Raw genomic sequence first — 25,924 nt, 5'->3', positions numbered from 1 at the left:
GACGCCCCTCCGGAAAGCCCCCTGCCGGCGGGCAGGGACCACCTCAGGGCTCACACTGACGCCATCTCCCAGAGACCCACACAAAGACCTTGCCAACACAAGCAGCTACTCCCTGAGGACCACTACATTCCTGTCCCCGCCCCTCCTCCCCCCATGGAGACCCTGCCAGTCCCCCTCTCATGTATTCCTGCCCCTCCGCCAAAAAATTGCTCTTCTCGTGCACATTTGGAGTATGCTCATGTCCCCCACTCCCCACTCCGGCACATGGAAACAATTATTCTCTCTTCTAAAAGACTTCTCCCAAAACTGTCCCCATTCAGCGATGCTGCCACATATTACGGCAACCTGCTGAGGACGCCCCCATCCTCCCTCCCACGAAACTCCACAATGACATCCCCAGCCCAGACGCTATCTCTGACACACAAGGGGGGCGACCCTCTGAGGACTTCTTCAGACATCCCGCTCCAGAGATCAGGACCCCACTCAGCCGACAGCTGCCTCCCGCCCCCATAAAAAAAGTGCTTTCCCGGAGACCCCACACAGAAGGGCCCTGTCACACAGGTGCCGACCCTATGAGTCCCTCTCCAGACATTCCTGACCCCTCCTCACAAGCAGAGGATTTCCCTGCAGACCATCCTCAGAGCCACCACCACACCCACTCCCGCGACCCCCAGGATCGCGCCCAGAAAGACCTCACCCCCCAGAAGCATCTCCGGGCCCCCACTCGCGGCCAACCCGCCCCAGGGCGATCTCGAGGCGTCCCTCCTCCGCAGGAAAAAAGAGGAGGGGAGAGTCCAGCAGAACTCCCCACAGAATGCCCGCACTTCACCCTGCCCCCGCGGGAAGGTGGGGATGCCGCCTCTCCCAATACTCCTTACCAAACCTGCCACTCCCGACCCTGGGCTGGGACCATCTCTCATCTCCCATCTCCTAGGACAGGATATAGGTGCAGGCTCAGGGAGCCCATGAAGATGATCTACAAATTGAATGAGCCCCTTCCCCAGCCATAATCTCTCCTGATTTAAAGGAGACTTATTATTTACATTGCCCGGAAGGGAAACAGGTTGCGCAGCAACAATCCGAGAGGTTGGGTCTCGAACCGATGGATTTGGAGCTCTGAGTCGAACCCAGCCAGACGGAACTAGGACACCTCCGGGGACCAGGACGCGAAGGGGCGGTACGTGCAGACAGGAAGCCGTCTCTGCCCACAACCAAGATGGCGAAAGAGAGAGCGGATGTTTCCGCACTTCGGGCTGCCAAGGCCTCTCTCTCTCCCCTGGCGGCCCAGCCCTCAATGATGGCAGTGGTCACGTGACGGGGGCGGGGGTGACGGCTCGTTGTGCACCTCTTGGAGGGAAGCAGCTTCCCAGGCCGAGAGGGGAGGGGGCTCGGCCTCGGGCGGGTGAGGGGCGTGACATGTCTCTCGAAGATCCGTTTTTTGTAGTCCGAGGGTGAGTGACAGCGATGGGGGAGGACAGAGGGTGTGCTGTCCCCCTGCCAGCCAGTGCCCGCGTGCCAGCCGGAGCATGTCAGGCATTCTGGGCACCGCCGTCGGGATCGCCCCGTGGCCGTGTGGGAGGGGTACGCAGTGGGATATGAGGGTCTCCTGAGTCCCCAGCTCGTTTGGGGGCGCAGTGGTGGGAGGGAGGACCGCCTGCCCCCAGCCGTGCCCGCTGTGCCCTTGCCCGCAGCGAGGTGCAGAAGGCGGTGAACACGGCCCGCGGGCTTTACCAGCGGTGGTGCGAGCTTCTGCATGAGGGCGCGGCGGTCGGACGCGAGGAGCTGGACTGGACGACCAATGAGCTGCGGAATGGCCTGCGCAGCATCGAGTGGGACCTCGAGGACCTGGAGGAGACCATCGATATCCTGGGGGGTTGGAGGGCGGCATGGGAGAGCCCATTGAAGTGGCAGGGGGCCGTGGGAGCCAGCCCTCGGGGAGGCTGGACACCTAGGCGGTGTTGAGGGCTTTGAGGCAGAGGAGGGCGTTCTGTCGGGCTCTGGCCTTGACTCTTGACTCGCGGCTTACGCATAGTGGAAGCCAACCCAGGCAAGTTCAAGCTCCCAGCCGGAGACCTGCAGGAGAGAAAGGTGTTTGTGGAGAGGATGCGGGAAGCAGTCCAGGTGAAGAGAGTTTCCAGTGGGGTGAGGGTGGGAGTTTGGGGTATCATTACTCTCTGATGCTGTCCTTACCCCTAGGAAATGAAGGACCATATGGTCAGCCCCGCAGCCATAGCCTTCATGGAGAAGAATAATAGAGAGGTAAGGCATCCCGACCCAGTATCCTCACCCCCTGTCTTTCGGGGTGACCCTCCCCTTTGAGTGCAAGCCACCCTCTGTGTCAGTGCTCATCTTCTCTGTGCACAGTTGTCTCCATGCTGTCTACCCGCCTGCTCTTTCTGGATGTGTACACCTGAGCTCCCTCTGTGTATATAATCTCTTCTGCCTTCTCCTGTGGGTCTATACTGGTTTCCTGCGTGTGTGGGGTGGCCTATCTCCTGTTTTTGTTTTGTTTTGTTTCTTAGCTCTCTGTGTTACTGTTTTCAGGATTTGATGCTTATCTTTTTAATCTGCGTATGCACTTGACCTCTCTGAACTTGACCTCTGAGTGGATCCCCACCTGCCTTGTACATGCACACCATTTCCCTCTGTGGGTGTGCTTGCCCCATGTGTGTACCCACTCACGCCTTTTGTGCACATTCTCTCTGCTGCCTCTGTTTGTACACCTTTTCCCTCTGTGTTGTGTGTTCATTCTTGCATGTTGTAAACAACAGCCTCACCCATGAAACCCACATGGGGTCTGGGAGGGTGGAGGGCTGAAGTCTGCAGCAGCTTGGAGTCCTATAGCAGGGTCCACATGCCTTCCATGTGTGCTGCTTTGGGTATTAAAGTTCAGTTCTTAAATACATGTGTTTATAGGATAATAAGTGTTCTCCCTGGATTAATTCATTAAATCCTTATTCCATCCTCAGGAAACAGGAATTATAGCTCTCCCCATTTTACAGATGAGGAAACTGAGGCACAGGGAAGTCAAGTGATATGGCCTCGGGGTCACCTTGCTAGTAAGTGGTGGCTCTGAGGAACCCAGGCCATCCCACCACCATCTAAATTTGCCACAAACCTTGTCTGTCTCTGCCGTGAGTGGGCGACCCTCCCTGAGCCTGTGGTCTTGGCCTCCACAGATGCAGACAGGCAAGCCAGCCACCCTGAAGTCATCCAGCGACTTGCTGGACGCCAGTGTGGTCTCAACCACCTCTCGCTACATTGAAGAGCAGCAGGCCACACAGCAGGTGTGTGTGGGTGGTTGGAGGCCCCGGGCTGGAGGAGCCTCCAGGCAGCTCAGGGCTCCCTGCTGACTGCAGTTCCCACCCCTCCAACCTGCAGCTGATCATGGACCAGCAGGACCAACAGCTGGAAATGGTGTCTGGGAGTATCCACGTTCTGAAACACATGTCCGGCCGCGTCGGGGAGGAGCTAAATGAGCAGGGCATGTGAGGCCAGGACCCTGGGGGTGGGCCAGGAACCCTCAGCTGGCTGTACTGGCGTGCATAGACCCTCCAGGGGCTGATGACATCCTGATCTCGGCAGTATGCTGGACACCTTTGTTCATGAGATGGACCACACCCAGTCCCGGATGGATGGGGTCCTCAGGAAGATGGCCAAAGTATCCCACATGACCAGTGGTGAGTCCCCTGGGGGGGGGGCAATTCGGCAGTGGGGGGAGTGGGTTGTGGGTGGTGCTGCCTCCCCTCTGTGAATTCTGACCCTCTTGCCCCCAGACCGCCGACAGTGGTGTGCCATTGTGGTGCTGCTGGGGGTGCTTCTCCTGGTCCTCATCCTGTTCTTCTCTCTCTGATCCTGATCCTCCCCAGGAAGCTGGTCCCTCCAGTTTGGGGGGGCCAGCAGAGCCTTGCCCCCTGGGAGGAGGGGGATCATGCCTGGGGAGCTGTCCCAAGGCTTCATCCAGAGCCAGTAGGACCCTCATGGCCCTGGGTGGGAGCCCCCACCACTGGTTCTGTCTCAAGTGCGCTTAGGAGGTGGTGGAGGTAGGGGGACCTCAGACATGCCCCTCCCCATCTCTCCTTCCCGTGCCCCAAAGCCATCGCTTTGCCCGTGTGCCTTCTACATGTGTCAACTTGGAAATAAAATCCCAGCCTTAGTTATATACATTTGTATCATATGATGTGTTGATCTGAACTTGTGGCTGTCCCTGAATGGGAACTCCTGTTCCAAGCCCCCTGCTTGCACACGCTGGGGCCAAGCGTGCATGTGTGCACATGTGTGTGTTAAGGATTTCACCGGTTGATATTTGGTGCGGAAAAGACTATTATTGTTTATTCCTTGGATTTCATTATGGATAATTTTATTACCATCGAAATTCCACACACTGATTCTTCTTGAGTTTTTGAAGTTCAGCCTAAACGTCTTTTGCTTGTTCTTTGTCTAAGGTAGGTAGGTGAGTCCCTTAGCTGTGGAACTGAGCTGTCACTTCCGAGGGGCCTCTGAGTACCACTGGGCTCCCTCATACACCTGGTCACTTCGATCCCTCTGTGATGCTTCACTCTAATAAGAAAGTGTTTGTAAATTTAAGGGTTTTGCCATAGAGCCTTCCTGAGTACGAGAAATTATTCCTATAAGCCAGGTAAACTTGTAAGTGCTGTGAATCTTAACTTATTGTCTTAGATGTTTCCATCTTGAGCATTGTGTAGTCAGGCATCAGGCCCACCCTTCTCAGTCACTTTACACATTGTACAGTGCTGTTACAAGGATGTCTGTATTCCATTAGGCTGATTTGTCAAAGAGAACCAAATATGTTCAGATTCTTTATTTTTTTTTTTTTTGGTCGTACCATGTGGCTTTTGGGATCTTAATTCCCCAATCAGGGATCGAACCCAGGCCCCCTGCAGTAGAAGCATAGAGTCCTAACCACTGGACTGCCAGGGCATTCTGCTCCCCGCCCCCCTTATTTTTTAAATGCAAAACCACTACCACTAATGCTGTGGTTCAGGTTGTCTTGATCCATTCTACACTTGGTTCTAAGTCTTCCTGGGGTTAAAAAGATGTGCTTCTGGGAGTCTGACAGTGCTTCCACCTACCTGGGCTTGCCAACGTGTTAAGACAGACAGACTTCCTGTTACTTGAGGTGACTCTGGACCAGAGTCACCTGAGGGTTTTTGTTGATGCTGCTGTTGGCTCCCCCAAACCCCTGCTTTCTGTTGGCTGAAACTGGGCTTCAGGACTCCAGAGGGGGCTGGTCTTACTGAAACATGCCCAAGTCACCCTGTGAATTGAGTCACCCTCAGTCATCTGCCCCAAGGAAGTCTGGAGCTCCCTCCAATCATCATGGGGTGGTCGGACCTGCACTGGTTAGAGATGAAACCCGTTGTCCACCGCCCCAGCAAAGATCTTTTTATTTCATGGGATCCCTAAGGTCTGTCAGTAGTCTTCCCACACTACTTGAGACATCTCTGAATCAATGGGACCCTAGGGCACGTTGCATCTTTTCTATTTCGGTTGTTAGAACACTTTCCCACTCATATCCTCAGGACCCTACAGCTCTTCCAGTTTTTTTTTTTTTTTTTGGCCACCCTGCACAGCATGTGGGATCTTAGTTCCCTGACCAGGGATCCAACCCGTACCACCTGCAGTGGAAGCGCTGAGTCTTAACCACTGAACCGCCAGGGAAGTCCCTCTTCCAGGTATTTTAAACAACCACCGGCTGATTTTAGGCTTGCCATCCTGACTTTAGTGTTCCTTCTTCTGACTTTAGCATTCCTTCTGGACGCAGTGGCTCGGGAGGGGGCGAAGGGTGTGGGCTTATGTTCAGGACACCTTTCTGGGGCTGGGAGTGTCAAATACCATGGAAAGGCAGCAAGTGGGTCTGTAATACAGATAATTCCATGGAGCAGCTGCCCTTCTCGCTTTGGAGGGGCTCCCGTGGGACGCCCATGCAGGATTTAGGGCTCACACGTGTGAGGGAACAGCCTAGGGAGGGTGTTGTTTGTACATACTGGGGCAACCTGGAAGCTGCTGGAAGCTTGTTTTCCCACCTAAAGAGGGCCCTCCCCTCAGGCTGACATTCTGAGGCATGACGTTTGGCATGGCCGTTCTGAGCACACCCCGAGCCAGGCACCCACTGCGCTTGTCAGTGTGAAGCCCTGGGGAATGGGGATGTTGCTCTGCGGAAGGAGGGGGGCCCTAGTGTGCAGCCAGCATCCCTTCCTGGGCCCACCACCCCACGCCCCCAGTGAGCAGCTTGCAGCAGGGCTGTTACAAAGGCGTTTAGTTTATTCTCCTCATCAGTATCACTGATATTCTCATGGTTCACATTTCCCAGTGCGGCTCCTCTTCTTACAGTAGTTAATGTGCAATCTCACTTATGGGCCCGGGGAGGAGGGGCTCGGCCCAGGGCAGGGAGGGTGTTGGCACTCCACGCGGACAGGGCGGGTGGTCTGTCCTGCGTGAAAGAGACGTGGGTGAATGGGCGGCCGGGGGAGGTGGAGGGGGGCCCCCAGTCTTTTTTGCGTTGGTCAGTGATCCTCCATTCATGTTCCTTCCTGGCTGCCCCGGGGGGGTGGGGGGTGGGGGCGGGAGGTCCATGCAGCTCAGGGCAGGGCCAGGGGAAGGGAAAGCAGGAAAAGCAGCAGGCCGCCCAAGAGCGGGGAGGGCAGGGCGGGAGGGCGCAGGGGTGGCTCCTGGGGTAAGGCACAACCCTGTCTTTGGCTCTCCTGGTGAGGAGTTTCCTCCCCTGCGCCCCTGCCCAGCCCCTCTCCCCCGCCCCCTCCCCAGACCTATACACACAGTCCAGGGAGCCAGGGGCACCTCCTGGAGTCCCTGAAACAAGAGGGCTCTGCCACCCAACCCAGTGCTGCAGGGGCTCGGAGGAGGGGCGGGGCAAGCCCCACCCGAGGACAAGGCGAGGAGGGGCTGGACAGGGGCCTGCCCAGGACAAGGGGGTGGGGAGGGAGAAGACCCCAGTCCCAGAGAGCTGGCCCCCGCTAAGGCCTGGAAGGAGGGGAGCGCCTGGGGACTCCTGCTTCCTTTGGGGGTCTAGCTGGAGCCCCAGCCCACCCCTCGGCCTTGGTCGGCCCGGCAGCTTGCCAAGTGACCAGGATATTGTGCTTTGGGATCTACGCTGGGGTGGGGTGTTGAGGCCAGGATGAGGGGGCAGGGGAGGTGCGACTAAGGTGCTTGTGCTTTAGCTGGGGCTGTCGACTCCCCCCACGCACTCGGGCCGGCTGAGGGCTAAGGTACTGGGGCTGGGCCAGGAAAGCAGAGCGCCAGGGCCCTGCTGGTCTGACCACCACCCACCGCCCCCCGTGCCCCCCAGCAGCAAGCAGATGTCAGGAAGGACCCGCTCCCCGCAGGCTGGCAGGGGCTCCTGGGTGGGGGGACAGGCCTCCAGGTCAGATCCCAGTGGTCCAGCTGGCCCCCACCCCACCTCCTGTAATCCCCTTGCCTTTGGAGAGAGAAGAGGCTGCTGGGAGCAATGGGCTAGTCAGACTGCGGGGGAGACAGAGGCGGTGAGAACCAGGGCTAGACAAAAATGTGAAATTGCAAAGAAACGGACACCCAGTGTGTGGGGAGGGGGGCGGGGGGGGGGAGTTAAAAAAACAAAAAGAACCCTCCGAGTTTACATGTAGAACTCAAAAAAAAAAACCACAAAACCACTCGTGGAGCTAAGCCAAGGATAGAAAGAGAGGAATGGTAAAAGAAGATTCTGCAAACAATCTTTAACCGTGAAGCAGACCCGGCCCTGCCAGGAGCTGGACTCAGCCAACTGGACAAACCAGGGACACCCTTGCAATGTAGCCCTTGGGGGAAGGCCCTGGGGTTGAGTGTGAGCCAGCCAGACCCACGGGAGCCCAGGCAGAGCGGGGCCTGGGGGGTCCCCCCCTTGGCAACGCGCGCTCCCATTACACACACACACACACACACACACACACACACACGCGCACATTCAGCCTGCCCCTGGCTCCCCACTCCGTCCTGCCTTCCACAGCCCAGAGGACTGAAGGGGACATCAGACACGGTCCCGTTGGTTTGAAAAATAAAAGGAATCTTATACTTCAATATTTCATTAGCTAAAAAAATGTTTTAAAAAGTATGTACAGGGGGTGGGGGCTGGGAGCCCTGCCGTGGGGGGCGGGGGTGGGGAAGGGAGGGAAAGGCAGCAGCACCCCCAGCCTGCTCCCCTGGGTTCCGCCCCTGGTCCTACTGCCTCTCACGTCTTCATCTGTTTAAAAGCAAAACTTCTACACACACACGCGCACACACACACACACGCACACCCACACGCTTCTGCGAGCCCCGGAAACCTCTCCTATCCTCAGAGACCCTCGGTCTGCCCCCAAGGGCCCCCCCCCTCAAGACCTGCCCCTCTCAGGCCCCAGGGGGCTAGTGGCGGCAAGAGAGGCTGAGCACAGGTGGGGGAAGAGGAGGGCGCTGGGCCTGCCACCGCCCGCCACCTTAGGTCGGTCATGGAGTTTCTCTGAGCCTGTTTCCTCAGCTGTAAAACGGGCAGTCCTCACGGCCTCGCCTACCCCAGCCCCCAGGTGCAGGGACAGACGAGGGAGACAGGAAGGCGCTTTTGGAAACGTGGAAGCACTGGGAGGTGGTGGCCGGAGGGGTCCTGAGAACCCGGGGCCCCTGTGAGTCCCAAGGGGCTGCAGTGGGGGGCGGAGGCTGAGGAATGCTCCGGCTAGGTGGCCCAGCGCCTGGGAAGGGGGTCTTCCCAAGCCTCCCAGGCCAGCCCCTCCCTGTGCCTGGCCTGGTGAGTGGGGAGACAGTTGCTCGGGGTTAGGAGAGGGGGAGCAAGAGCCCCCCAGCTGTGCACGAGTGTGTGCTAGAGAAGGCAGCGCAGACCTCGCACCACCTGCCATCCTCTCCCAGCCCGGATCCCCGATCGGACTGGGGTCAGGGGGTGGGAGGGGGAGGCAGAGGGGCCGGGAGCATGCAGTGCCCCCCGCGGGTCCTGGGGAAGGACAGACAGTAGTAGCTCGTGACCAAGATGGCGGGTGGGTGTGACAGGAGGGGGAGTGTGACAGCCCCGCGGGAGGGTCCGGTGGGGGTTACTGGAGGGCCTCCTCGGCCGAGGGGCCGGCCTCGCCATCATGGCTGGCCGTCTCGAAGCCGTGCTCCACACCCATCATGTCCGGCTCTATCTTGCCCGTGTAGCTGATGAAGGTGGTGTAGGCGTCACCCTCGGCCATAAGCGGCTTGACCTTGGGGATCCAGCTCTTCCTCACGACGCGGCGGGCATTGGTGCACATGTCGGCTGCGATGGCGTTCATCTCGCTCTCCTTGAAGTTGGGAGCAAAGTTCTGGCAGTAGTCTGTGTGGGCAGAATGGGTAGCTCATGCCAAGAGTGGCCTGGGCCTCCCACCCTCCCAACAGGCACTCAGCCCCCATGCTGCTCCTGAAGCCCCCCATACAACCATGGCACCCCTGAACGCCCCCCTTGGAGCTGAGGAAACTGAGGCCTTGCGGACAGCACGCTAAACTACATCAGTGGGCCCAGGGCTGACAGAGCTTGGCCGTGCATATGGGATGTGTGGATTTGATGCGGCATGGCCCAGTACTCTGGAAAAATGTGGGTCATTTGCCAGAATTCAGAAACTGGGAGATTCCACTTGAAAACCTAGACTTCCCTCCTGACAACTGGCTGAGGCCTGGCCACTTCATCACTCTGATGACCCGGATAAGTTTGAAACCCCCCCTCCCATAGGCTTCGTGGCTTTCCTTCAGTGTCCTACTCACCCCCCTCAAGAAATCTCTAACCAAGAACCCTCTAACCAATCACAGCCCTCTTCCCAACAAGCCTAGACTGAACCTCAGAATCCTTCTTAATACCAAACCCTACCTACCCATCCATCAGGACCAACACCAGAGAAAAGGACCACCTGCCCACCCCAGACCTCCATCCCCCAACCCCGACTCCAGAAAGGTGGACACTTACACTTGACAGCGTGCAGGACGCGACTATCCAGCGGTTTGCGGCTGGGGTTGTTACTGGAAGAGCGGATGCCGGTGCCACAGCTGTTGGCCAGCGTGTTCCTGGGCAAGGGGTATGGGGGAGGGGAGTCAGGCCCCCTGTGGAGGTGGTGGGGGGGGGCATGGGGCAACCCGTCCTCCCCCACACGGGGCTCTGGCATGGGCCTCACCGGTCAAAGAAGGAGGCCAGGAGGCGCCGCAGCAGGACCTTGTGCCGCGTGCCCGCGCTGACGTGGCAGTTCATGAGCTGCGCCCTGGTGATGTACACGTTGGTGCCTGGAGGGGGTGGGGGGCGGGCGGAGCCAGAGGATGATGGGTGTGGGGGGCAAACCGCCATGTTCCCCACTCGGCCAGGCCCCGGCCTGGGCCCAACCAAGACCCCCCCCCGCCCCCGACCACTCAACTTAGAGCGTCCTTCTCAACACTCAGGAAAGGACAGACTATGGCGCCACCGTCCACGGGGCACCCAACATGCCGGGGCCCTTGCCCACAAAACCACCAGCATCAGAAAGAACAGGCAGCAGAGGCCCGCATCCTGACACCCTGAGTCCGAGGGCCAAATTCTTAACCACCGTGTTGATCTACCCTCAAACCACGCTATGAAGCCACTGATCTACTCCCATGTGGCCAACAATGCTGGCCCACACTTATATCAGCCTCGGGGTGGAAACCTACAAGCCAGTCTTTGATTTGTATCAATGCAAAGAGGTGTCAGCTGCCCCAGGACACAGCCAGTGGGCGGCAGGGCTGGGGTTGGACCTTGAGCCTGGCTCCTAAGCACTGTGCTGCAGGCTGCTGGCCCAGAGGGCATCGAGCCCAAGGTGGGGAAGGGGGAATTCAGGGAGCAAGTGAGGCCAGCCCACCTGTTACCAGCTCCAGCTTCTCAGAGGGGTCACCCTCATCGTAGAGCTTGGGGTGGCAGCGGTTGCCGATCTGGTTGATGAGCTCAGCAGGGAGAGACGCCAGGTCTTGCCGCACTCGGATGCGATTCCGGGACTCGGGGGCCACCTGCTCAGGGAGGGCCTCCACCTTCTCGGCTGTCGGGGGCGAAATTGGTGTGTTGGGGGCGGGGCCGGGGGCGGGGGTGGGGGGCCAGGCTTGGGGTTCTGGTGGGGCACCTCACCGGTCTGGCCGACATTCATCATGCTGTACATGGTGTACATATTGCAGATCTGCCGGTACTGCTCGTCTGTGCCCTCCTCGCCCGCGTCCTCCTCCTCATCCTCCTCGTGGTAAGAGCCAGGGCTGTCGCTGGTGTAAGCGCTTGAGGTGCCCGGGCTGGTCCGCTCTGACGTGCTGGGCCCACTCACCACTCCGCCTGCCGCTGCCGCCACGCCCCCCGCCGGCTGCCCGGCCCCGGGCCCCCCTGCCACTCCGGTGGGCTGCGCCGCCGCCACCACCGGGGCCTGCTGGGGCGGCCGGTTGGCGGCCAGGTCCGGCGTGGAGAACTTGGCCATCTTGCGGCTGCCGTTGCCACTGCTGCCACCGCCGGCCTCCTTCTGGCTGCTGTCCCACAGCCGCTTGGCCACGGGCGTGCACTGCACAGAGTCCGACTCCTGCTGCTCCGTCTTGACGCGAGACACGAGGGGCAGTGGGGTGCCGCAGGCCGGCCAGCTCGACGTCTGCGCCACAGGGCTCTGGGGCTCGGACGAGGGGGCCTCCTCGGCGTGCAGGCCCTGGGAGTCACAGCTGGGGGAGCTCACCTTGAGGAAGAACTCTGTGCCCTTCTCCATGATCTCCTGGATCTGCAGGAAGCCCGCTGTGTACATGAGCAGGAACTGGTCGCCCATGTTCATGCTCAGCCGGCCCGTGTAGCAGAAGCTGAGGATCTGCTGGAAGGACTGGGGCTGCACAGCCGCCGGCAGCTCCACCACCGCGCTCCGGCTGCTGTTGAACAGGTCCCGGAAGTAGGAGCTGCTGGCGGCCAGCACGGCCCGGTGGGCCTTGAAGGCATGGCCCTTGACCACCACTGAGACATCACAGTACAGGCCCTGCAGCCGCTGCTCGTTGAGGCACTCCAGAATGCTGTTGCCGAAGTTCGGGATCTCCATCTGCAGGGTCTGGGCCATGGCGGCGGTGGCTGCGCAGGGGACAGGGAGAGATGGAGGGACAGGGTCAGACGGCAGACTCGGCCCGCAACAGGGAGACACACGGGAGCGTGGACATCCACGTGGTGGAATTTGCCACGACTGTTAAGAATCGCAGGTGCCGCCCACTCCTGTCCCAGCATGGCCTTTCCTCTGTGACAGACCGTCAAATCAGCTAAGTCAGCTATAGGCCGGGGTGGCCTATGCCATCCCTTTGCAAAAAGGAGGGCAAAGGCATACTTACACGTCTTGAATATTAAATGAGATAACACAGTGAGCACCCCGTGAGCATTAAGCACCACTAGCACTACACACATAGGGTAACAGGCATAGAGACACCAAGAAGGCAGAGTCATCCGATTTTTCACACCGCGTTTGCAGTGTTGAGCACATGACCCTCAAATCACCATTTGCTGAATGACTGAATGACCACTCGAGAAACCCTGAAACTGCATGAGAACATCACTAGTCATCAGGGCAATGCAAATCCAAACCACAATGAGACACCATTCCACACCCACTAGGCTGGTTAGAATAAAAAAGATAAGAACTGATGAGGATGAGAAATGAACCGGAACCCTCCTACACTGCTGGTGGGAATGTGAAATGGTGCAGCTGCTGTGGAAAACCATTCCTCAAATGGTTAAACATGAAGTTGCCATATGACCCAGCAATTCCACTTCTAGGAATTATTCCTGAGAAATGAAAACATATATCCACACATACACCTGTACGTGAATGTTTACGGCAGCACTGTTCACAATAGGCAAAAGGTGGAAACAACCCAAATGTCCATCGACTGATGAATGGATAAACAAAATATGGTCGATCCACAATGGAATACTACTCAGTCATAAAGAGGAATGCACTACTGCTACATGCTACAACTTGGATAAACCCTGAAAACATGCTAAATGCAAGAAGCCAGACAAAAAGACCACATATTATACAATCCCATTTATATGACATGTCCAGAACAGGCAAATCGGTAAGAGACAGAAAGCAGATTAGTGGTTGCCTGGGGCTGGGGATGCTTGGAGGATTAGGGGAATGTGAGCAAACAGGTGCAGGGTTTCTTCTTGCCCTCGTGAAAAATGTTCAGAAATTGTGGTGATGGATGCACAACTCTGAATACACTAAAAACTCCTGAACCTGTACACTTTAAACGGGTGAACTGCTTGGTATGTGCATCTCAATAAAGCTGTAAAAAGAAGAAAGAAACCATAAGACTAATGTCCTCTGTGTAGAACTGGGGATGAGACTTACCATGTACACTCTTAGGGTCTTTTTTTTTTTTTTTTTTGGCCACACCACACGGCTTGTGGGATCTTAGTTCCCTGACCAGGGATTGAACCCAGGCCCTTGGCAGTGAAAGCTCAGAGTCCTAACCACTGGACTGCCAGGGAATTCCATCTTAGGGTCTTAAATTTTGAACCTGGTGAATGTATTGCCTATTTACAAAAGTAAATAATATTTAAAAATAAAGCATGTGGGACTTCCCTGGTAGCGCAGTGGTTAAGAACCTGCCTGCCAGTGCAGGAGACACGGGTTCAAGCCCTGGTCCGGGAAGATCCCACATGCCATGGAGCAACTAAGCCCGTGCACCACAACTACTGAGCCTGAGCGCCTAGAGCCCGTGCTCGGCAACAAGAGAAGCCCGCGCACCGCAACGAAGAGTAGCCCCCGCTCGCTGCAACTAGAGAACGCCTGCACACAGCAACAAAGACCCAACGCAGCCATAAATAAAATAAATTTTTAAAAATAAAATAAAAAAATAAAGTGTGTGAAATCACACGACAAACAATTCACCCCATAGTGCTTGAGGGGTGGGTGGAGAAAGAAATGTGAATTTAAGGAACTGCATGAGACCCTGCTCAGGGAGCCCACCCCCATCCTGACCTATGAAGTACCACCTGGGGCGCCCTGGCACCTCTCAAATGTGTGACCTTCTGCATCAGAGCCTATTCCATCAGTGCATGTTCCAACCCAGGAGGAAGAACTGGTCGGGTGAGGACGGCATGTCTGATGCTCTGGGGGCAATCATAAAAGGGCTCTGAGGGAAGATATGGCTTTACAAGTGCCCCCATTGGTAAAACCGAGTCCCCTGCCATCCTACAGTTGTGGAGGGCAGTAGTCCCGAATGGGCAGGTACGGGTGAGAAGACAGGCCTGAGCAGAGAGTCAGGCTGGTGAGAAGAAAGAGGAAAAAGGTGAAGAGTGTGTGCAAAGGCCCTGAGGCAGGAACTAACTAGAGCCCCCAGCTGTTTGTTCTTCTCTCACTCCCATGTTAGCTCTCATGCATCTTTCACTTTTTTTTCTTTAACCAGTCTATTCTAAGCTGCCTCTGTGGGCTGAGGATTGGGGATGCAGTGAAGACTTGGGCCCTACCCAGGTTCATTCAGAAAGGGCTACCTGGAGGAACACAAGGGGCCATGTGCCCATGGGCTCAGAGGTGCACTTCAGGGCAAGGGTGACTCCTGGCTCACCCAGATCTGTCTGGGCACTGAAATCCATGATTCCCCTCTGCTGTACCCTCATCTTCCTCATCAAAATCATTGTCGCCACCGCGAAAAACAAAGAGGCAATCAGGAGGGGGAGGCAGAAACAGGGAAATCCTAATTAGACGGCAGCATTCACATCCCAGGAGGTCAAACTAAGGGCCGGACAGGCTAGGAGCTGGTGCTTCAGTTTCCCCTACCTCCTCATTCAGAGCTGGGCCTCTGAATGAGGCGGTAGGGGAAACTGAGGCACCAAGAGGAGGCAAAGGATAGAGCCCAGAGAGCCTCCTCCAGGGCCCTGGCAACCCTGACCCACCTCCCCAGGCTGCCAAACTGAAGACCCCCTGGGTACTAGGGCCCAAGTGACCAGGGCTGAGGCAGCCAAGGAAGAGGCTGCCTGGCCTCTAGTCCCTGGAGGGGTGCTCTAGACCCCTGGCTTGGAAGGCTTGCACCCCAAGGGGCAGGACCAAGGCAGGACATGCATGCGGTGGAGCTAGAGCCCCTCAGACCCGGGTTCTGCTGCTAGCCCCACTCTGAAGCTGCATGACCTCAGGCCCGCCCCTCACCTCTCTGTGCTTCAGTTTGTTTATGTGTAAAATGGGGAGGTATATATCCAACCCACCCGATGGACTGCAAGGTGCTGGGGACACAGCCCTGAAGAGGACTGGTTGTGCCCACACGTAGCTCACTGTCTAGTGAGGAACCACAGGGCGTGATTTAATTTTAGTTGGGGTGAGTGTGTCACTGAGTGAGCGAGGTAAAGATGGGGAGATGGAGAGAGCAACCAACAGTCCTGGGCAGGAAGGAGCCAGTGTGGCTGGGAAGCGGCACGGGGTGTGGGACAGGTGGGCCCCGGCCTGGTGAGGATGCATGTCTGGAAGTGAGCAATGGGAAGCCGGGAGCAAGGGAGACGGGGCCCAGACCAGTTTTGGGAGAATTCCCAGCATCAGCGGCGGGAACAGAGAGAAGGGGGTGAGTGACTCAGGAATGAGCCTCTACGGGAGACAGCGTATTGTTTTAAAAGTTGTAGACAGGGGACTTCCCTAGCGGTCGAGTGGTTAAGACTCCGTGCTTTTACTGCAGGGGGCACGGGTTCAATCCCTGGTTGGAGAACTAAGATCCTGCAAGCTGCACAGCGCAGCCAAAAAAAAGTTGTGTAGATAGGTACTCCTCCAAGGAGACTGTCAACTCCAGAGGGGGCAGGCATGCTGGCAGATCTGTTCATGATTAGCTCATCAGAAAAGAGAGAGAGGCGGTCAATAAATATTTGTAAACGTGTCAAATAGTGTACCAAGGCAGGAATAGACTGCTCCTGTCTGGGAAATGGCAGCTGCGGGGTGGGGGTGGGGAAGCATGGGGGAACGGGGGGAGGGGGCTGAGGCAGTACACATATGGGTGTGGATGCTTCTGGGGCTACGGAGGGCGTTGCAAAGTGTCCTCCTAACTGTGCTCGGTGTGCCCGACACTGTTGCACGCGTTTCCGTAAGGCTACCGAAGTGCTCACAGCACTCCGCAGTGAAGGCTAGGAGGGCCCCACTTTGTGGGTGGGGATCACAGCACCTCCCTGCACCGTCCCAAGCAGTTGGACTTCAGGGCCTGACCCCTGACCGGGAATTGGTGCAGAATGGCTTTGTGGTGAGCGCTCAGCATGGGGGCGATAAGGTTCTCAACAGGAGGGAAAAGAGATGCAAGGAGGAGGGCTCCCGAGGGCGAGAGCCAACCTGACATTCGGTCTGGGGTCCCCAGGCCTCATGAACCCCAATGGGGCCTCAGAGCCCAGCACCCAGGGCTTTGAAGCCTTCAACTAGCAATGGCGGGGCGGGGACACAACTTGTGCAAAAGTCTGATGCAATCCGTGCACAGGCACGCACCCTCTGCAGTGACAGGGAGTGAGTGGGGTGCTAGGTCTGCCTCGCTGCCCCTGTAAGTAGGACAGGGTATGTGTGGGGGGGGGGGAGGTGGAAGAGGCCACTGGAGACCACTGGAGACCCCAGAGACCCACCCCTGGATCATGGCACCAATCCAGGCTGCGGGACTCAGAAGAACAATGGCCGGTGGTCCTGCCCCTCACCTACACCACCCGTGAGGGAGGAGCCATGGAGCCAGATCGGGCTTCCAGAGGAAACAAGTAGAAAGCAGCTGGCGCTCAGCCTGGGTCACCTGCTGGTTGGGAAGTGGTAGGATGGAGAGCCGGGGGGTGGGGTGGGGGCGGTGCAGTTCTCTAAACCAGCCAACAGTTCTGTCCTCACCAGCCCGAGCCCCTCGCCCGTACTGCACGGTTCCCCTCAGCCAGACCTTTACCCAAGTTGTGCACCCTGCCCGGAGCGCCCTTCTCCTCTCACTACCCGCATCTTCCTCGTTCACCCTCAGCTGCCCTGTGCTCTGAGAACTCACCAGACTGGAGAAGATGCCCTCTTCTGCACTCCCCCCACCCCCAAGCCATAGGGCCCTCATGCTTACCTCTGAGAACATTAAATCCCACTTGACTATAATCTCCCCAGGGGCAGAAAACCGTATTTGAATTCTCTCTCCTCACAATTTGGCACATCAGCCCGCACATCTTCTGGGGTGCCCAGATCCCCCTGGAGGGAAGGGGCAGCCCCCAGACCCACACAAGGCCAAGGGGACCCTCCTATCGCTACTCCTGGCCCCAGAAGAGGGTGGGCTTCCTGACGAGACGCAACGGCACGACACACGGTTTCCATGACCTCTCAACAGTCACTCAACAAATATTTGCCAAGCACCTTGCCTGGGGCAGGAAGTGCCCAGAGCCTGGGGCAGGCCACCACTAAGACAAGGCCCTGCCTCCGGAGCTCAGGGTCCAGCGAGAGACACGACCATTCATCCAGGGTCACATGGATCAACGAGCTGCAGGTCCGTGCCTCTGACCTCACCCAGAGGAGGGGACACTGGAGCTAGATCTGGGGGGCACAAGGGGGTGGAGGTGGGGGGTGATCTAATGGGGCAGTGGTGGGCTGGAAGCGTGGCCCTCAAGGCACAAGGAAGGTGTGCAGAGCCCCAAGGGAGAAGCAGGCACGGCCCTTCCAGAAACTGGAGGAAGGCAAAGCTGGCTCTGGGCTCAGTCTTTAGTCTGCTTCTCTCCTTGGGGGATCACACCCAGTCTCAGGGCTCTGCTGTGGGCTAAACTGTGTCACCCACCCCAATTCCTAAGTTGAAGTCCTAATCCCCCGTGTGGCTGTATTTGAAGACAGGGTCTTATTGGAAGGTAATTAAGGTTAAATGAGGTCATAAAAGTGGGGCCCTAATGCAACAGAACTCTTTGTCCTTATAAGAAGAGGAAGAGAGATTTCTCTTTCTCTCTCCAAACGCAGACACTAAGGGCCACATGAGCACACTAGAATCCAACCAGAGCCTGACTGCACTGGCATCTTGGACTTCCAGCCCCCAGAACTGTGAGAAAATGTCTGTTGCTTAAGCTGCCCAGTCTATGGTATTTTGTTATGGTGACCCAAGTAGACTAAGACAGGCTCAAAACACCATCTACTTGGACTTCCCTGGAGATACAGTGGTTAAGACTCCATGCTCCCAATGCAGGGGGCACAGGTTTGATCCCTGGTCAGGGAAGATCCTGCATGCCACGGCCAAAAAACAAACAAACAAACAAACACCATCTACTCACCCCACAACTCCCTCATGGAGCCCCTGGCCTGGACCTCCCCTTAGACGGCAGACTTGCACATATCCCAGATGCCCACACAATGCATCCTCAGCCGAGCGCTTCTCCCCTCAAGCCTGCTCTGGCTGCAGTGTACACAGGCTCTATCTAGCCCTCCTTGCTTGGGTGAAGACCCTAGGATTCACACCTCCGATTCCTTCAAAACCAGTTCTCACCACCTGGGTCCCTACGATGTGTATGGGGGCCCTGCACAGTAAGGACTGCCTGCTCTCAGACCTCTTACAAGGCAGGCCCCAAGATGGTCACAGCCCTTCATACCCTCCTGATCACCTATCTCAGATTTCCAAAGACAGCCTTTCCCAACCCCGATTCCTCCGGCCACTTCTGCTTCATTTTTCCTCCTTGGCACTTCCTACCATCTACCAACTAGATGTGTCCTTGGCTTTGTGTCAGCTCCACCAGGGCAGGGCGACTGCCTGTCTGGTTCACACTACTATGTCCCCTGCCCCTACAACTAGACAGGCACACAGTGGACGCACAATCGTTGTTTGCGGAATGAATGAAGAATTATTTCTGTTACTTCCAACTTCACTCCCCTTTTAGTCGCACTGTGACTAGAACAGAGTGGGACTTGGAAGAGGTCTCTGAGGCTGGGTAGGGGTGCCACCCGCACCGCAGTGGGGGCCGCCGGGGCCAACGCAGAGGGTGCTGCTCAGACAGACCCTCCTCTGGCAGCCATAGCAGGTGGCTGGCCTGCAGTCAGGGTCCCACTTGGGGCTCGATGTAACTGAACTTGCGATTCCCACCGACTGCTGCCCTACTGCCAGATCCCGCTGGGGTGCGGCAGGCTTGAAACGGAGGTGCTTGTGTGGCAGTGCAATTCCTAGGGGTGGAAACTGCCAGCTCTTTGAGGAGGGAGCTCTGAGCACCCCAGCCAGCAGAGGCTGGGGGACAGATCTGTGTCTGCCTCACCAAGGACTGTCTTTTCTGGCTGACTTTCCAGGGAAGTGGTGAGCTGCTCATTGACATGTAAGCTGGTTAAGGGAACCCACTAACTCCAAGCGTGAGAAGGACAGAAGGCCCCTGGAAAGCCCCACAATCCTTCACCCAGCTCACGTGAGGTCAGAGTGACAGCTGGGGGCAGGAAAGTGGCACACCCCCCAGGCTGCTCGGGGTGCATTCCTGGCCCAAAGCCATTTGGACCCTCTGCAGGAGCCGAACTGGAAGGTAGTTTAGGCAAACATTAGCTAGTGAAGAACAAGGCGATACCCGACTGCACAGATCTTTTTTAGGTACATGCACATTTAATTCATTTTCTTTTTCCCTGAAAAGCTCCTGTTAACTCCACAGCGGGTGACAGGATTAGCAACCGTAGGTGGCATGGACGTTGCCCCTACTGTGCACCAGCACCTGATGAGGGCTCAGCCATTCCTCTCACCAGTTTCTGAGGAAGAAATGAGTCTTCCTGCCATTTTACAGATGAGGAGAGCAAGGCCCAGGATGGCACCCAGGCCACGTGGCTCCTGTCCAGGAATCAGGAGATAACGGCAGTTGGGGCTTCCTGACCATGGTCGGCCCAGGCAGCACTCATCCCCTGCGTGGTCCTGCTGCTCCCTGTGGCAGGCGGCCACCACAGCTAGACCCATTTCATGACTGGGAAAACTGAGAAACCAGAGCTGAGAAGGGAAGCCATGACCCCGAGCTGGGGTCTGCTGCCCACCTGGGGCCCCAACCCAAGGGTTCTGGGTGCTGCTCTTCCTGCTCCCCCGCAGAGGCCTTCTTCTTTCACCCAGCCTCCCCCAGCTACTCTCTACTCTTCCTCCCCTCACTGCCACCTCCGGGAAAGAGCATTCTAGCCTGCTGCCTCTCCTCCCTCCCTCCTCCCACTCTCTCCTCAAAGTCCTCAGCAATCTGGCTTCCGCCTGCAGCAGCTCCTAGGAGAACCCAGCCAGGCCCCACCCCCCCTCCCACTCTGACCTCAAGCCCACCTTTGTGAGTTACCTCATACTCCCGGTGTGCCTCCAGACCCAAGGACAAGGGGGCGTGGCAGCAGCTGCACAAAGGGTGGAGGGAAGTGCAAAGGCCCTGAGGTGACCTTGGAGAGGCTAACACAAAGGAGGCTGGGCGGTTACTGGGGATGGGTCATGGAGATGTGCTCGGAGACCCTGCAGGGCCTTGGCAGGACAAAAGAATCAGAATCCTGTTTTACTAGGCTCAAATATCCCTTACAAAGCTTCCCGCTTAGAATTACACTTTCCTTCCTCTTCGCTCCCAGAAAACATTTATCTGTACTAGTGCTTACCACCCCCCCACGTCAGTCTTTCCCAACTATAAAACAAGCAGCCGCCTCACAAGGCTGTTTTAAGGATTAAACCACCTTAAGGTAACTCGGGTAGGTAGGCTGGTGCTGACTTTGCAGTCAGTGCCCAGCTGCTATTATTAGTTATGTTCCCTTCTGTCTGTCCCCCTAGCCCCTGGCAGGACTGCAAACTCCCTGACAGCAGCAGAGGCATCTTATACTGCTCACCATCTCCCAGAACCTTAGGCCATTTCATGAGCTATCAGGCCGTACTTACTGAGGGCTCCCCGCACTGCCTTCCCAGCACCAGCTGATCACACCCCAGACACCAACCTCTCACATGACCCTCCCAATAACCACGCAGCGGGGAGCCCCAACTGAGGCCCTGCTGCCACTGGGGCCAGATCATCCTCTGTGGTGGAGGCTGCCCTGTACAGTATGATATTGAGGAGCATTCCTGGCCTCTACTGTGACAGCTGTGACAACCAAAAATGTCTCCAGACATTTCCCAAGCATCCCTTGAGGGGGGCAGAATCACCTCTGGTTGAGAACCACCGCAGTGCAGGTATGCCTGCTTGTCCCCACTTATCAGATGCTTAAACTGAGGCGCCGAGGCCACAACGTTTGCCCAGGGTCTCCTGGCTGAGCAAGGTGGCGCTAACAGTGGAATCTGACTCTCCACTACACCATGTTTGCTCACCTTTACCCACCCTCTGCTTAATTCAGTCGTGGTCCTCACAGAGGGCCCTCGGATCTCTTAAGGATACTGAGACCATCACATCATGTCTATCCTGAGGAGACAGGGGCAATGATCACAACCAGATACTGGACACAACGAGACAGCCACCTGTTCAGTCCCACCTCACAGCCTCTGTGGCTCAGAAGGCTCTTCAGGAGGAGATAGAGGGATGACACACTTGGCCAAGGGGACCCAGGAGCAGAGGCAGAGTGGCGGGCCTGCATGCTCATGCTAGGCATAGGCTTAAGTGATTTACAAATGAGTGAAAGTGCTCAGAGCAGCGTGGCACCCAGGAAAGGGATGGGAGTGATGAGAGGCAAGGAGGACCCAAGAGAAGGAGCAGAGGCTGGTGCAAACACCACCTCTGTGTCTTCAAGGCCGGCTCACCGTTGCCTCAAATGCTGCAAGCCCCACCTGAACCTGGCAGGCCCTCCTCCACCACAGTCTCTGGCAGTGACACTGATGAGCCGGGTCAGACCTTCCTGGACCAACCCGCAACCCTCTCCAAACCCCATGCCTCCAGGCTGACCTCCATGACGGGTCCTGCCAAACTGACCAAAACTCATTTCCTTGCAGCCCCGCGCAAGAACCTGCTGGGGCTCCCCACTGCTTGGCCAGGGCACCAGATTTTAGAAGGCCTTGGATGCAGGCCAAGGGGTCTGGACTTGCATCTGGGGGCGATGGGGGATCCAGGAGACCCTGAGATCAGACGCTTCTTTTCTGGGAACGGTACTAAGGGTCTCTATCTCCACGTTAGGGTCACCCTTCACTCCTTCCCTCATGAAGACAAAATGTTTAGAGCACTTAGCAGGAGCCTGGCACATGCTAAATAAAGGCTTTCAATGTGTTATCCTGTCTGCCTAGAACATTCGCCCCTCCCTGCCCCAGCTCCCCCACCAGCAGGCTGATCTCTTATTATTCAGAGCTCAGCTCGCCTGGAAGCCTTCCCTGACCACCCAAATCTAAAGCTTTCCACCCACCCCAGCACCATCACTTCGCTTGGTTTTACTATATTCATGAATGCGGGGATATCAGAAATGAGCTTGATCATTTGTTTGTCTGAGGTCAGTCACCTTCAGACAAACCTTTGTCTAACCTTCACTAAAGTTGCCGAGAGCAGTTCTAGGAGCTGCTTTTCAGGGCTGCTCCCCGGGCCCCAGCAGGGAGTTGGCACCCATGTGAAATCAAACTGTCCCAAGGGTCCCTTTACTTGTTGCTCTTGCCTGCCAGGCTATTTTGGCCTCCTCTGGCGCCCCAGGTCTGGGAACCCTAAATCCTCCCAGAAAAGCAATTATTAAGAGTGCTTTCTCCAGCTCCAGGCACAGGCTCGGACTCACTGCCCCCTTCTCTGCCATCCACACACAGCGGCCAACTCCTACCAGTCTCTGCCCCCGTTCCAGCTCTATGACTGGAGGCAGCTGCCCCATCCTAAGTACCCAGCCCGGAGCCCCAGCTGAGGCCCCAGGCTGCGCGCGCCACGGCAGCCAGCCTCAGCCCAACCAGGCAGCGGGAAGGCTTCTTTACGTGGGGCTGCTGGCCCAGTTTCTACCCCTCCCAGAACCAGGAGGCCAGCCAAAGAGGGGAGGAGGGCCAAGCTCAGGTGGGGGCAGTTCTAGGAACTACGAGGAGACTGGGGGAACTACCAGGACTGGGGGAAGGGAGGGAATGAGGTGACAACCCATCATTAATCCCAGATCTAGCTGATACCACTCGACCCAGCAGTTTGTGGCTCCTGCCTCAGGTGCTGAGGCTCCCAAGTCAACGTTCCCAGGACACATTGGTAACAGCTTTGCAGTTAGCCCAGAGAGAAGGAACAAAAGCAGGAGCGGTCTGACCGGGGACCAAACAGAGGAGAAGATAAACCAGGAGAAAAAGCAAAAATCCAGCTCCAGAGCCACGTTTCATCCTCCTAACCACCTCCCTCTGCCAGCCCACAGCTCTGTGACCCCTGACCTCTTGGCTCCCATTAGAACAGGGATGACCTTGCCTCTGGGAAAAAAGCTCCACTGATCTGGCTCCCTGGGACACCAGCAAAACTGTCCGCAAGGGTACTGACCCATCCCTTGGGATGGGCAAGAGAAAAGTCCTGGACAGAGAATTCCCACCAGGGAATCCAGAACAGTGGGCTCTTCCAGTCACGCCCCTCAAAGGCCAGCTCCAGGGGACTGCGGGCTGGGGCGGAGGGTCAGTCAATCCCAGTCTGCCACTGTCTAGCTGTGGGACCTGGGACAAGCCATGGAGCCGCGGCTTCCTCCCCAGTACCATGAAGAAGGCCTAAGGTGCCCTGGTGGTGGTGAGCAATCAATGAGCTCAGCTAACCAGCAAGCTCAGCACAGGGCCTGCCCCAGGAAGAGCAGTGCAGAGGCAGAGCCCTGGGACCCGGAGCGCCAAAGGCCTGGGCCAGGGTGTAGGTGCCTGGTTTGATCCCTTTCTTGGTGACCTGCCTTCACCCCATCAGAAGCCTTCAAGACACAATGAACAGAGCTTTATATGCTCACCTCCCTCAACTCACCTGTGGAGAGCTGGTGCCTGAAAGGTAATGAGGTCCCAACCCCTAGGCTTGAGCCTCAAGGCTCTGGTCACAAAAAGTGGGGAAAAAATCTTAGGACCCTAAGATACTCAGGTAACAGGGGCTGGGCTGCCTCCCTGCAGATATATGGGGTGGGGGTGGCCAAAAGGGTGGTAAACAAGATGCCCGAGCTAGGTGTTCCAGACTATTTCCCAAGCTGCCCACACAAACGCCCACCTGGAGGGCTAGCACCTTGGAGCAGCCAGCAGAGGCTTGCCCAAAGGGTATGTCGGGACCCAGAGCCTGAGACAGGCAGGGATGAGGTGTGAGAAAGAAGAAACCCCTCAGATTTGGCCCCAAGCTAACACATGGACGGGAAAGGGGGGGAGGGGTCAAAAGGCACTTGCCTTTTGATCACACTAGTTTCTCCGGACCTGCTCCCACATCCCCACTAGCCTACTTAGCCCAAAGGCTCTCCCTTCCCCGGACTTCCAAAGCTCCTACAGTAGTTCCTCAACCTACCTGATCGTCTCCGTATCAGGTCCTCGCCACCCCCTCCCCACTCTCCGAACCGAAACCTCATGTGACCCCTGCAAACATTTCAGGGATCTCCTAACCGCCCCCACTAGAACTAACTCCGCCCACACCCACCCTGCCCCACTTCCTGGGCTTCTCCTCAACCGCCCCCAGGCCTGTAACCTGACCCACCTCCTCCAGCGCCCCGACTGTACCTGCCAGCCCGGCCCCTCCCCGCCCCCCCTCGGGGCCGTTTCCCTCCGGCCAAGCCACTCTCCCCTCCTCCCCCATTCGGCCGGCCCAAAGCCCGACGCCCGCCCCCGCGGCCTCCGCGGCCTCCGCTTCAGCAGCAGCGGCAGCCGCGGCGGCCATTCATTGTGGGCCAGGCCGCCCCAGCCGAGCGCCGAGCGAGCGCAAGCCCCTCCGCCGCCGCCGCCGCCGCCGCCGCCGCCGCCGCCGGGCCGGGGAGGGGCGGCCTGGCCCCGCCCACGCGCCGCCCCCGGTGCCCGCCCCCGAGGCTAGGCCAGCCGAGCGCCGAGCGCGCCCCTTCTCTCCTCAGTCTCTTCCCTCGGCCCCTCGGAATCCCCGTCAGGACCTTGGCTCTGTTGCAGAGTTCGAGTCCCGACCTCGCCACCATCTAGTCCCGCGACCTTAAACAAGTCGCTCTGCCTTTCGGAACTTTAGTTTCCTGTAAAAACTTAAACAATAATATCTGCTGTTTATTGTGCTAGGCACTGTTTAGGGTTTTTTACGGGATTATCTCGTTTAAACTTCACAGTAGTATCTTTAGGTAGGAATTATTTTATAAACACACACACACACTTTATAGAAAATAAGAAAGGGAGGCACAGAGAGATGAACAAACCTGCTCCAGATCACACATCAAGGAAGTGGTGGCGGGTGCCAGGATTCAAAACCGGGCCCAAGAAGAAACAATAAACGTTAACTCTTGTACGATGCTTATGCGACGCCAGATTCCATTCTAAGCATTCTACCTGCACTAACTCGTTTAATTCTCATCACAACTCAATAACGAACGTTAAAAAGTTCTGCCCATTTTGCAAATGGGGAAATATAAGCAAAGAGCATTAAGAACAAGTAGGAAGGCAAGCTGGGGCGGGAACCAGTCAGTACCAACACTAGGGTCTCCTTTCCTACACCGGTTAGAAACTTCTGAGGGTTTGCTATGTGAGAGAGCCTACTTTGCACATTTTCCAGGCATTCTGTCGTTTAATCTCTGCTCTATCTTGGAAGCTAGAGCTCTTATTTAACAAGTAAGGAAAGTGAAGCCCAGAGAGTTTAAGTAACTTGTCAAGAGCATGTGGTAGGACTGGGATTCAAACGCAGGAAATCTGATTTCAGAGCCTGAATTATTCCCGCAGGGTGCCCTGACATACTGTGTTTACAAAACGCAGCACACAGGAGGCGATCAATAGGTGTTGGATTTCTCCGCTTACCGCCCCTTTTCTGAGTCTCACCTTCCTCATCCGTGAAATGGGGCTAGTGACGTGTCCCCTCCCAGGGGAGCCGCAGTGATCAAGGCCGTCACACACTTTCAGCGCTTTCGGCCGTGCATTTTGATCCCAGCTGCCCACTATAGGTAGCATCAATGATTGACTAAATTCTGTCACGTGATCTGCCCTCCCACTG

At 57.0% G+C, this 25,924-nt stretch overlaps 2 protein-coding genes across 8 annotated transcripts; one reads left to right on the top strand and one right to left on the bottom strand.

Annotated features, from left to right (window-relative positions):
* Nucleotides 1-1,330: 1,330 nt before the first annotated feature.
* Nucleotides 1,331-11,235, top strand: STX10 (syntaxin 10). Of its 6 annotated transcripts, none has more exons than XM_007103624.4 (8): nucleotides 1,331-1,451; nucleotides 1,692-1,861; nucleotides 2,027-2,121; nucleotides 2,197-2,259; nucleotides 3,180-3,287; nucleotides 3,382-3,488; nucleotides 3,586-3,680; nucleotides 3,777-4,198. In XM_007103624.4, the coding sequence occupies exons 1-8, from the start codon at nucleotides 1,417-1,419 to the stop codon at nucleotides 3,851-3,853; spliced, it is 750 nt and encodes a 249-aa protein (XP_007103686.1). In that variant the 5' UTR covers nucleotides 1,331-1,416; the 3' UTR covers nucleotides 3,854-4,198. The 6 variants fall into 6 exon arrangements, with proteins under 6 accessions (XP_007103686.1, XP_028355129.1, XP_028355128.1 ...); XM_028499328.1 differs by lacking the exon at nucleotides 3,777-4,198 and adding an exon at nucleotides 11,161-11,235 and having other exon boundaries at nucleotides 1,352-1,451; nucleotides 3,382-3,484; XM_028499327.1 differs by lacking the exon at nucleotides 3,777-4,198 and adding an exon at nucleotides 9,875-9,956 and having other exon boundaries at nucleotides 1,352-1,451; nucleotides 3,382-3,484.
* Nucleotides 6,122-25,848, bottom strand: NACC1 (nucleus accumbens associated 1). 2 transcript variants are annotated; one of them, XM_028499314.2, is made up of 6 exons: nucleotides 25,753-25,848; nucleotides 11,114-12,070; nucleotides 10,854-11,027; nucleotides 10,161-10,266; nucleotides 9,956-10,053; nucleotides 6,122-9,331 (listed from the first exon to the last, which is right to left on the bottom strand). In XM_028499314.2, exons 2-6 carry the CDS (start codon nucleotides 12,057-12,059, stop codon nucleotides 9,069-9,071), a joined length of 1,587 nt encoding a protein of 528 aa, XP_028355115.1. In that variant the 5' UTR covers nucleotides 12,060-12,070; nucleotides 25,753-25,848; the 3' UTR covers nucleotides 6,122-9,068. The 2 variants fall into 2 exon arrangements, with proteins under 2 accessions (XP_028355115.1, XP_007103685.1); XM_007103623.4 differs by lacking the exon at nucleotides 25,753-25,848 and having other exon boundaries at nucleotides 11,114-13,256.
* Nucleotides 25,849-25,924: the final 76 nt, after the last annotated feature.

The sequence above is a fragment of the Physeter macrocephalus genome, chromosome 2 (assembly GCF_002837175.3).
Source record: "Physeter macrocephalus isolate SW-GA chromosome 2, ASM283717v5, whole genome shotgun sequence".
In the NCBI taxonomy this organism is placed as follows: Eukaryota; Metazoa; Chordata; class Mammalia; order Artiodactyla; family Physeteridae; genus Physeter; species Physeter macrocephalus.
Note: the sequence above shows the minus strand (reverse complement) of the source record. Positions and strands in the feature narration are given on the sequence as shown.